The following is a 10,612-nucleotide window of genomic DNA, read 5'->3' on the forward strand; positions in this document are numbered from 1 at the left end:
CTGTGACAGTGGCACAGATCCCTGCTCTGCTGTTTGTGACACCAGCCAGGGTGTCCAGCAGCAGGGAAATGTCAGAAACTCTCTGAGCAGCCCGCCGTGTGCTCACCGGCTGACGTGGTGATCTTAATAACGGCAGACACGGATCTTCACTTGTGCCTTCTGAGGCTCGCTGTGCCACGCCAGGCTGCATTACCCCACGTGTCAGAGAYGGGCTGAGAGCATTAAATGGCTCTGGAAACGCTGTGGTGGCCTGTGTGAAGGGTATGGCATGGATGAGGACGGTGTGTGGGGACAAGGGGCTGGGTGGGTTTGCTCTGGGAGGTGTCCCCGGTACTGCAGAGGTGGCTGCGAGGCCAGGCTGTCACTCCAGAGGGTGACATGACCTGAATAAAAGGGGTGATCTAGACAGGGAAGCTGGGACAGGAACTGGGTGAAATCCAGGTGATTTTCCGAGCCTGAAGCAGAGCTGGGGACAGTGCCTTCAGCCTGCCTTGTGTCCGTGGAGCAGGAGATGTGTTTCCTCGAGTGAAAACAGCCCAGCCTCTCCCACCAGCCATGCCCCTGCCCTGACCTTTGTTGTCGTGCCAGATGCGCACTTTGCAGAGGTCTCCCAGGCTCAGCATATCAGAGAAGCTGAATTCGTCCAGCTGATTCCTCTCAAACTTGTTGGACTTGTCGGACTCCTTCAGAGCCAGGGTGCCGCTGTCCCCGTACTCCCCAAACAGGATCAGCCACACGTTGGCGTCGGTGCCCGCTCCTGGAGGGACAGAGCACAGAAAAACACCCTGAGTGACCCTGACTCCTGGGGAGGCACCAAAGGCATGCTGCAAGAGGCTGCAAGGGGAATCATGTTTCTCTGGGCACAGCCAAGACWTTTCAGTGGATTCATGCAGGATCCTGCGGGGAGGACAGCCAGCCCTTCCAGTCCATCCCACAAATGCAGCTTGTGGTGATGGTGATGATGGCAGCGCTCRCAGCAAGCAGGAATTTCTGTTCCTGATGGAGCAGGGTCCATCACAACACCCTGCAGGGGATGTCAGTATGGTAACTCCCATTATTCCAGGTTGGGAAGTAAATTGTCTGACCCAGCAGTAATTTACCAAAGCATGTTAAGAGCACACTTTAACTTTTCTATCTGCAAAGTGCTGTCCTGGSCTTCCCACTGAGGCACAGTCCCTTTTCCACACTCAGCCATTCCCTTCTCCAAGATCTTGWGGCGCTCAGGGTCCTTCAGATGGGATCTGTCTCCTGCTCTACCTGTGCTGTACAGAGATTTCAGAGCTACGTTCACATTACCAACCAAGCCACTGAGGCATCTCAAAGCCCATTTCCCTCGCACCCCAACAGATCTTCCTTCTTTATTGCTTGTTCTCAAAATATTGTCCATGCTACATTAAATGGAAAAAGTCTCAGTTTCTCATGCAACAGTTTGCTCTTCCAGCTCCCACTTTCTTATGATGTATATGATAGGAAAGAAAAGAATTTCCACGATGATCTTTATTACCTGGTACTGAATGCTAAATGTCCACTACTACCCGTATTTTCCAAAGAAAACTGCCATGCTGTTTTCCTGACTTTTGGGGAGCTCAAGGCCAAACCATCAACTGCAGGGACCTTACATTTTAGCTGCTAGCATTATGTTTTCACCTGGCACTATTTATAATTTGACTGAAATGGCTGCATTTTAATTCTGATGCCGTAATACAAAAGCAAATTCACAGACAGAAATAAGATTCCGCGCAGGCAGATGGTCATTGCGCTGTCAGAACCAAGGCCCTTAAATTTTGGAAAAGGAAAAAYGAGACAATCAAGCTCAAATCTGCCTTACAAAGAAACCCAGCATCTGCTGCCCTCGTTTGGATAGCCCGGCTTTGAAACTCTAACCTCCTGCCAGGCCCTTTCTTACATARGAGCATCATAAATCCACTTTTGAGCCACACAGACAGTGTTTCCCACTGCTCCATTCAAACMCGACGCAGAGACAAAGTTAGGGGGACTGTAAACTTCTGGAGAAAGCTACCACTTCCACAGGAAAATTATTCAAATACTAAAGTTAGGATGGAATCCTTCTTATGGAAGGACTGAAWAGGAAAATATACTAAAAGAAGAGAAAAAAAGTGACTAAACTACTAAAAGAAGTGATACAGAGGAAAGGCAAAGCAACATGTGGTGTCCATGCAAAAAGCTGACCATGTTAAATTTGGGCTGATTTTCAACAGTTCCCTGGGAAGGGTTTAAGTAGGAAGAGAAAGCATCAGGGATTCAGRGAGTTCGTCTGGCAGTACTTTTTATGACCCCGAAGCTTGCTGAGGTGAGGAACAAAGCAAACTGAAGTCCATTTCCTTGCAAGGAGCAGCTCCTAATTAATGCCAGGTCTCAAAAAGCACAGAGCCAACTGTTTCTTAGCCAAACCGTCCCTGCAGGAAGAAGCTTATGAAGGTCTCATGCTGTGACATTTCCCTCACAAGCAATTAGCAGGAGATGGGAGAGTAAAGAACAGAAATGCTAAATCAATGTACATTTCACCTATTTGGGTCTCTSATATTTCTTTTGTTGTTGTTGCTGTTGTGGCCAGTTCCAGGAAACTGTCAGGTACATTTAGGAATTGTAAAAACCTTGACAAATGAAGAGATGAAAGCACTGTGGTTGCACCAACCTTAACTGGTGATGAGTAGAAAGCTCATTTTTTTTGATCCTGGGATCTGCAGAACTGAACTGAGYTGAACTTCACCCCCTAAACAAAGGCAGAGAGTTTCCTCAGCACATTTCCAGCTGACAGTAGGTTTGTGGGAGTGACTGACTCTGAATGCCAGAATTCCAACCCAGATGGACCTTGAGGAGCTTGAGGACTGGGCAAGCAGAAATCCCATGGAATTCARCAAGGARAAATGCAAAGTCCTGTGTCTGGGGTGGAATAAACATTTCAGGTGCTGGAAGTTGAAGATGACCCAAAGTTCACATCAGTACCGTTCATATTCTGATTGAATCCCAGCTGGTGGGAAGTTTCCAGTGTTTGGTGCAAAATGCCAGTTTGAATTCCTGGGCTGTGTCAAGACACTGAGAGGAGCTCAGAGGATGCTGACCAAGGTGGACAAGGTCTGGACACCTCTCTGGTGTGAGGAGAAGCCCTGAGAGGACGAGCAGGGATAGGTGTACCAGGGACCCTTGACCACGGGCAGGGACAGGGATAATGGGGACAGGGCCATGCACTGTGTCACATCACACCCCAAATAACCACAGCCACGAATTGCTGGGGAGGCTCAGGCTGGGAATCAGGAAAAAACCCATTTTTTTAGGAATGTGATGCAGGTTTGGATCAGATGCCCGGGGAGGTGGTGGCATTACCGTCCCTGGAGGTGTCCATTGTTTGGCTGGGCAGTCTAAATTAGCTTTACAGAATGCTGGAACAATCCTCAGAGCAAGGAAATGAGTGAAATAACCTCCACAGGACCCTTTCCACAGAAGTCTTGGTGAYTGTATGATTCTATGATTCTTACCGAACAGATGCTTCATTTTAAAACCARCTCTGGGTTGGAGTCACAGCCTTCTGAGGCCAAAGAATGTCTTTCTTTTGACATAATAAAGACCTGGATAAGGCACTAGGAACTGTCAGCAACTGCCCTAAATTATGTAATTTGTAGGTTGGAACTGAGCTGACAACAWCCTAATTAATCTTATAACAGCAGAGATAAAAACCTTCTGCTTCATTAATGCTTGGAAAAGGAGAAAGCTGTATTTATTCACTCTCCATCTTTACTGCATTACCATGTATWTGATTCTTGGATAGAGAAAGTAAAAATTAACCAGCCAGAGGACACTTTAGTGTCTAAGAAAGAGCTGTCAGAAGGTCTGGCTTTATTGCATCTGTGSGTCYTACCTTGGAGAAAATGAGATYGTGCTTTACATCCAAATTAAARACTTTGRTTTTAACCAAAAATTACCAATCTGRCTTRGAAGGTGCATGTCCTAACGACCTCTTCTTATCTTTGTGTATTCTGAGAGCCAYCTGAGGTACAGCTGGTGGTGGAAGAGAGGTGATTTGGGCTTTGCAGGAGCAGAGGAGCAGAGTCTTTCCCCCTTCAACCTCTGTAGGTAAAATTATCATTGGGGTAGAATRACTTTGTGAAAGCCAAACAGTGACTTAAAGGTTTCTCTGAGGAAAATGTAAYATAATGCCGTTGTTGAAGCAGAGTTGGGGAGGAAATAGTTTGTGCTTTCTAGTTTGCTGCAGGACATTCTTTGTGGGATTCATTTTCCCTAACTTGAGCCATCTAGCCTAACTTAATCATGCAGTCTCTGGTGAAGAAAGGCTCAAGAGGCAGAGACCCTCAGAAGGATTATCCAGACCACTGATGAAGATTCTCCTCTCCCATATGAATTGACTAGACCAGGAGGAGCTAAAACCAGAATTACAATTTTTCAGAGAGTGACAAATAGGTGAGATGAATTAGCTTGTTTTATTTTTTCACTTTCAGTGACTCTTATGCACTGGAAAGTTTAAAGCCATTGCAAAGACAAACTTTACACCTAGAAATAAACACATTTGATTCCAGTAGTTGTGCAGTATCGCTGCTCCTCGACAATGTCAGTGTGGCAGGAGATGATATAACATACTAAAACACTGCCAAGGATAAAATGTCTTTCTCCCTGAATTGGTCCAAGCAGGAGTAATTGTGGAATACATAATGAACGAAAGAGGGAGATGGTTCATGACTTGCACCTGCTTTAGATAAGCTGGATAAAGTTCAGCATTATGTCAGTGAGCTGTGTGATCTAATCACAAACAGACTCTCTGAAACCTCTCTGTAATCTGCTCTTTCCTACTGGTTGTCGCTGTTCATAATGAAATAAAATGTTTCTTCATTAATACCCATCATCCTTTATTCAATGGGAAGGGCAGATCTGTCTGCTGCTGCTGTCATTTTCTATTCTCCTCTCATTTCTATTTCCATCACCTTTGTGAGTTAGGGCTGGTTTTCACAAAAAAAGGTCATAGGAAGATCTACCATCATATTAGATGGATTGCCAGATACATAAACAAATCTCTCTCTCTCTCTCTCTCTCTCTTCTTTGTTTTTTTTTGTATTTCACTACATGTTTTTCAGACAAACAGCTGGCAGGGAAGAGAGATAATAAATGGTGAAGTGGCACAAAGACGCTCTGCCAGGGAAATTTTGATATTCTTAGATCAAACCTCAAAAGCTGCATAAATTACCACTGATGAAACCGGGGAGAAAAAAAAACAAACCAAGAAAAAGAAGTAATGAAGGAGAAAAACAAAAGATATTTAGAGGTCAGAAGGTAGATCTGTACACTGGTGTGACAGAATCTCACTTGAGGGACAACCTTTGAAACAAGGTGTCTAAAACAATGTCTGGCTTGCCCTACCTTGGCATGAGACACCTTCTGTGTGGCTGCAGCTTTCAYCCAGCAGCCTGACAAAAGTTCCCATGAAAAGAGTCAGTGAACCCAGRCAATGACACTGAAACCCCATTTCTGGGCTCTTGAAGCTCTGCAGCTTTCTGTGCACCCCATTCCACCTCTTCTATCTGGTGTGCATTTAGGAATTTTGGGGTTTTTTTTCAGCTTGAGATAAATCGTCTCAAAATACTTTGAAAAGGTGGGGAATTATCRTTTTCTGCTCTGGGCAAGGCAAATGGGGCTGACTGAAAACACGAAGCACATCACCTCTGACCACCCTACATGGATGGGACTGACCAAAAAAGGAAAAATGTGGCTGCTGTCCTCTGCARCTTGGTCTGGTAATAGTTTCTGTTAAGGTGTCTTTGGAGGAATCAAAGGGCAGTCAGACCTGGGCTTTCTGTGTAAATGTGTTTTGCCCAGAGCACAGCTAAGAATGAATCTCACAAGGACATTGCTATGGTGAACAGCCAGACAAAACTGTTGTATTCCAGCTAAAACATGTTTTTTAAAATGTCATTTGAAATGAAGCAGATGCTTTCCGTTGCTGAGGACCAAATAATGTGCTAGAAAAGTAACAAAATATCWAGCAAGGACCAACCTCCAACATCACTGGTTTTAACCTGAAGAGTGTATGTGGTGTCCTCCATCATCTGCTCGTCATTTATCACTGCTGGCATCTCACACTCCAGGCTTCCGTTTTCGTTTTTCAGCTTGGACAGCCAATCCCCATAGGTAAATGTGGCCACTTCTTGATTAGTCAGGTTCCTCAGGATGATCTGTGAAGAGCCAAAATAGGGGAAAAACTCACTTTAGTTACCATTAGAATGAGGGCAGATGTTAAAGTTATGAAGTTCATGGTGTGGTAGGATACGAGGARAGCTTGTCCAGAGCTCCAGAGCCCATTCTGAGCTCCGCAGGGATAAACAAAACTCCCTCCTATGGACAGGATTTGCTTGGTGGTTTGTCCTGAGAAATGGTCTTCATAGCATCATAATRCTTTTTCACCCATGGGACAAACTAAAGGGAGAAATTTGCTCCTCTGACATAAGTTATGGGCAAAGCTCATCTCTAAGAGAATCAGACCTCTCCTGTGAGCTCGTGTGGATTTCACTCCAAAAAATGAACAGTTATTAAAAATTTCACTACCTTTCCTTGAAACACCCAGCACCTTCCTTTTGCCTGCCTCCTTCGCGTGAACGTGCAGAAATCGTTGCAGAGAGACACAAACCAAGCCCCAACAAGTTAAAACAAGGCACAAGATAAAATTAGGCCAGCAAAACTTAATATTTCACACACTTCTCCCTCTGGGAAAAGGTGACAGAACAAACAGTATGCAACAGATATTAGTCACACTATCTAACGTGTCATGGAAGCGGCTCAGATGCTGAGGTGGCGAGAACAGAATGGGAATGAATTCAGAGCAGCTCAACAAGTTACTCCAACAAACGCCTAATAAAATACCCACCTTTGTGTCTCTTGTTGRATGTGGGCTGGGTGGAGCATCAGTCAGGTGGGAGAGAAGTTTGGCACCTGCCTAGAGCAAATACCCAGCAGTGAGTTCTCACTAGACTGGGGGAAGTGAGGGGAAGGGAGGAGGCAGAGATGTAAATTACCATTTTTGTTACCACCTGACTGAAACAGAGCCCGTCCCTGTGTGCAGCAGCAAACATTGTGTCTGCAAAGGCTGTGCAAACATGAGCCTGAGAGCTGTGGCAGGATGTTGGGGAGGAATGAATCAGGGAGATCTTACACTGAAGGGGATGCCTGGACGTGAGTGGTTCCTCCCCTGGCTCCAAGCATGGATAACTGTAAAGCCATGTCCGAGTGAGCTGTGAAAACCTTCCAGGGTGGAGATTCCCCAGACACCCTGAGTCCTCATCACAGGCAGCACCACTCTCACTGGGAAGGTTTAGTTCTTTATATCTCATCAGGGTTTTCCTCAGTGCAACCYGTGTCCATTGCCTCGTGCCTTTTTGCTGTCTGCCTGAGAAGAGTCTGGACCAGAGGTTTCTGTAACCTCTTTTCAAAGARCAGAAGGTTATAACTGGGTTCCCCSTCAGCCTTTYCATTTCATTGCTTAAAAACTCTGTTTTTCTCAGCCTTTCCCAGTTGCCATTTGCTTCCTTGAGAACCTCAGTGTTCACCTTGTTCAACCCCTTGAACACCTCAGTGACCTTCCACTGCATGGTCATATGTCAGCCTGAGAAAAAAAACCTCAGTAAAACTTATCTTGAGATAAAATGTGCTTGAATTGTGTCCTCAGACTTCAGGTGTTCCAGTCCATGGCCTTCTGTTGAACCAAGCCAAGCCTTGCTGGGGTTTTTAGCAGCTCAAAAGAAGAATGCTGCTCCAGGTTATAGAAATTTGTTTTAAAGGGAGCAGTAGCTACACCAAAGCTGAGCAGCAAGCCGTGCTTTTTGTGCATTGAATGGYTCTGCAGGGTTCTTAATCACTCACCTGGGGCTCTCACTCTGCTTGATGCTAAACAGGGATCTGTAACACAGCACCTTCACCCCCCTGTCCCAAGGGAAAAGGACATTTTTGGCTGTAGAAGATGTCCCACTTTTCTAAAAAGCTGCTTATTCATAGCCAGTGACACTCTTACTTTGTGGTCAAAAAGGCTGCTCTATGAGTCAAGAGATACTGAATCAARCCCTTGCTTTGAACCAAGCAGGAATCAGGTGTCCCCCAGCCCAGCTGGYGGCCTTTCTGCTGGAGTACAGAAGTGTCCTCTCTCAATGACGTGTGAACGATGCTGCATCCTCTGAGAAGTAAAACCCAGAAAGTTTTCTTCAGCTAAAATGTGCAAAATTGAACTGTGAGTAATGCCAAGTTGACTGAAAATGTCTGTTTTCCCCCACCCTGGTGCTGGAACAGGCTCAGCCAGGGGTTCCTCTGCCCTGCTGGGGAATGGCAGCGATGCTGTCCTGAGCAAAGCTAGCAGGGAATTGCCAGGGAAGCAGTGGGGACAGGAGCAAACTGGAGTTTTCAGCTGGAGAGCACTCACAAGCAGAGAGCTCAGGACTCTCACCAATATCCAGCCCGTGCTCAGCTCTCCAGATGCTGTCTGAGACTGGCTGGCTACCAAAACTGCCAGAAAAAGCAAAATGCCAGCTTTTTCCATCCTTAGCCCCTCACCCAGGATGTGTGATTGTGTCTGGCTGCATTTTCCTGTCAGCAGTGAGGACAGAAACAGAGACCTGACCCCAATTCCTTGTTCTGGGCTGGTGCTGCCTCAGGAGGAGCAGACGGGAGAAAGAGATTCACCTGATGAGCTTTTCCTGCCCAAGGGATGTCAGCCCAGAAATCCAAATCTGTCCTGGGCTGAGCCCCAGCGTGGGCAGCAGGGGAGGGGGGGATTGTGCCCCTCTGCCCCGCTCAGGTGAGACCCCACCTGCAGAGCTGCCCCAGCCCTGGGCAACAACAGCACAGGGACCTGGAGCTGCTGCAGCCAGGCCAGAGGAGGCCACGGAGATGCTGCCAGGGCTGGAGCCCCTCTGCTCTGGAGCCAGGCTGGGAGAGCTGGGGGTGCTCACCTGGACAAGAGAAGGCTCCAGGGAGAGCTCAGAGCCCCTTTTGGGGCCTAAAGGGGCTCCAGGAGAGCTGCACAGGGACTGGGGACAAGGGCTGCAGGGACAGGACACAGGGAATGGCTTGGCAGTGCCAGAGGGCAGGGATGGATGGGATATTGGGAAGGAATTGCTGGCTGGGAGGGTGGGGAGGCCCTGGCACAGGGTGCCCAGAGCAGCTGTGGCTGCCCCTGGATCCCTGGCAGTGTCCAAGGCCAGGCTGGACATTGGGGCTGGGAGCAGCCTGGGACAGTGGAAGGTGGCAGGGGTAGGATGGGATGACCCTCACCCATTGCCTCATTTACCCAGCAYGGCCCCCTAAATGCTGGTCAGCCACCCTAAAGACATCATGGGGTCAGCGGTGGGACCTGGGTGTCCCCGTCGAAGTCACACATCCCACCAGACTGGGAACAGGGATGGAGCTTTCCAAAGCCTCTCCCCTCCTCTCAGCTCCGTCTGTCTCACGGCCACAGAGGGACCGGAATTCCTTGTTGGGAGGGCTGAAAGCTGAATGCAGCCTTTTTTCAGTGACTAAAATAGCAGAAAATGAATCCCATCCTGCAGGAAGGTGTTTGTGGGTGTTGCACACACAGAGGATGATTTTGGTTTCAATCATGAGGGTCAAGGAAGTCATCTCAGCGGGCTGAGCTGTGACTATATTTAATTTCTGGCTGCTCCTCTCAGTGGGGCTAGGTACTGCTTGGTGATGAGGCCACTTCACATTGCACTTGAGCTGTTTTTTTAGGATACCTAAAACTCACCGTGGGCATCCAGTGTGCTTTCCAGCTCAAACTTCCTTGCTAATTATGCATGGAGCTTAACTAGGCTGTAGAGCACCTATAAGCAATGAAAAGGAAGCGGCAGAAGTTCCTCAGTGAATAACACACTGATAATTTGCTTTGTAGCTGGGTAAATACGGCAGTTGTRGGGAACTTTAAACCAAATCAATTGCACACGGCCTCCTGAGATGGAAAGGTTTGAAATGTCCGATTATTTGGTTTGCCCCTACCCAGCCTTCTTCCAGATGTCATGTAAAACCTGCTCCACAWGGTCTCCCACTCCAAAATTTTGACACCAAAATACACAGCTCCTGGAATTCACCTTTAAGTGCTCAAACGCAAGATTTTACGCTTCTGTTGCATGTCATTATTCTTCACTTTTAACCAGGACCTTCTGACTGTAAAACAAAAAAGACTTCTCTCTTTTGTAAAGAATAAAAGTCAGCTTCAGCTATATAATTCTCAATTCTCAATAATAATTCTCAAATTCACTTAATCTTCTTTATACAAAGGAGAAAGAACTGAATAAAGACCGAGTCCCACATGCAGGATTATTTGTGACGTTTGAATGCAATGCAATTAGTGCTTCATTAAGGCAGCTTCTTATCTGTCTGGCTTTGACAGCACAAAGTAACATTAAAATTCTGAGGGAAGCAACTCTGCAGAATTCAACWGTCTCATAATTCCTGCTATTTCACTCAGCTTTCATCCCTTCTTGTTCCTAGCTTTTCAACTTCATAGCTGAGACTTTGGGCAGCAGGTGAAATCATCACAGGGACTGAGGAACCAAATATCCCAGGAAAAGGTTTCCAAAGTGTGCATTTAGATAAGTTTCCTAAT

At 46.7% G+C, this 10,612-nt stretch overlaps 1 protein-coding gene across 1 annotated transcript in view; it reads right to left on the bottom strand.

Moving 5' to 3' along the window:
* Positions 1-10,612, bottom strand: part of LOXHD1 (lipoxygenase homology PLAT domains 1) — a 148,504-nt gene that overhangs the window by 18,726 nt on the left and 119,166 nt on the right. The window contains exons 36-37 of the mRNA XM_057367815.1: positions 6,023-6,200; positions 572-757 (exon numbers count right to left, since the gene is read on the bottom strand). Of these exons, the coding sequence (XP_057223798.1) occupies positions 572-757; positions 6,023-6,200 (364 nt within the window). The remainder of the gene's footprint in view (positions 1-571; positions 758-6,022; positions 6,201-10,612) is intronic.

This window comes from Malurus melanocephalus, unplaced genomic scaffold (assembly GCF_030028575.1).
Source record: "Malurus melanocephalus ecotype Western Australia unplaced genomic scaffold, MMel_1.1 scaffold_85, whole genome shotgun sequence".
Lineage (NCBI taxonomy): Eukaryota > Metazoa > Chordata > Aves > Passeriformes > Maluridae > Malurus > Malurus melanocephalus.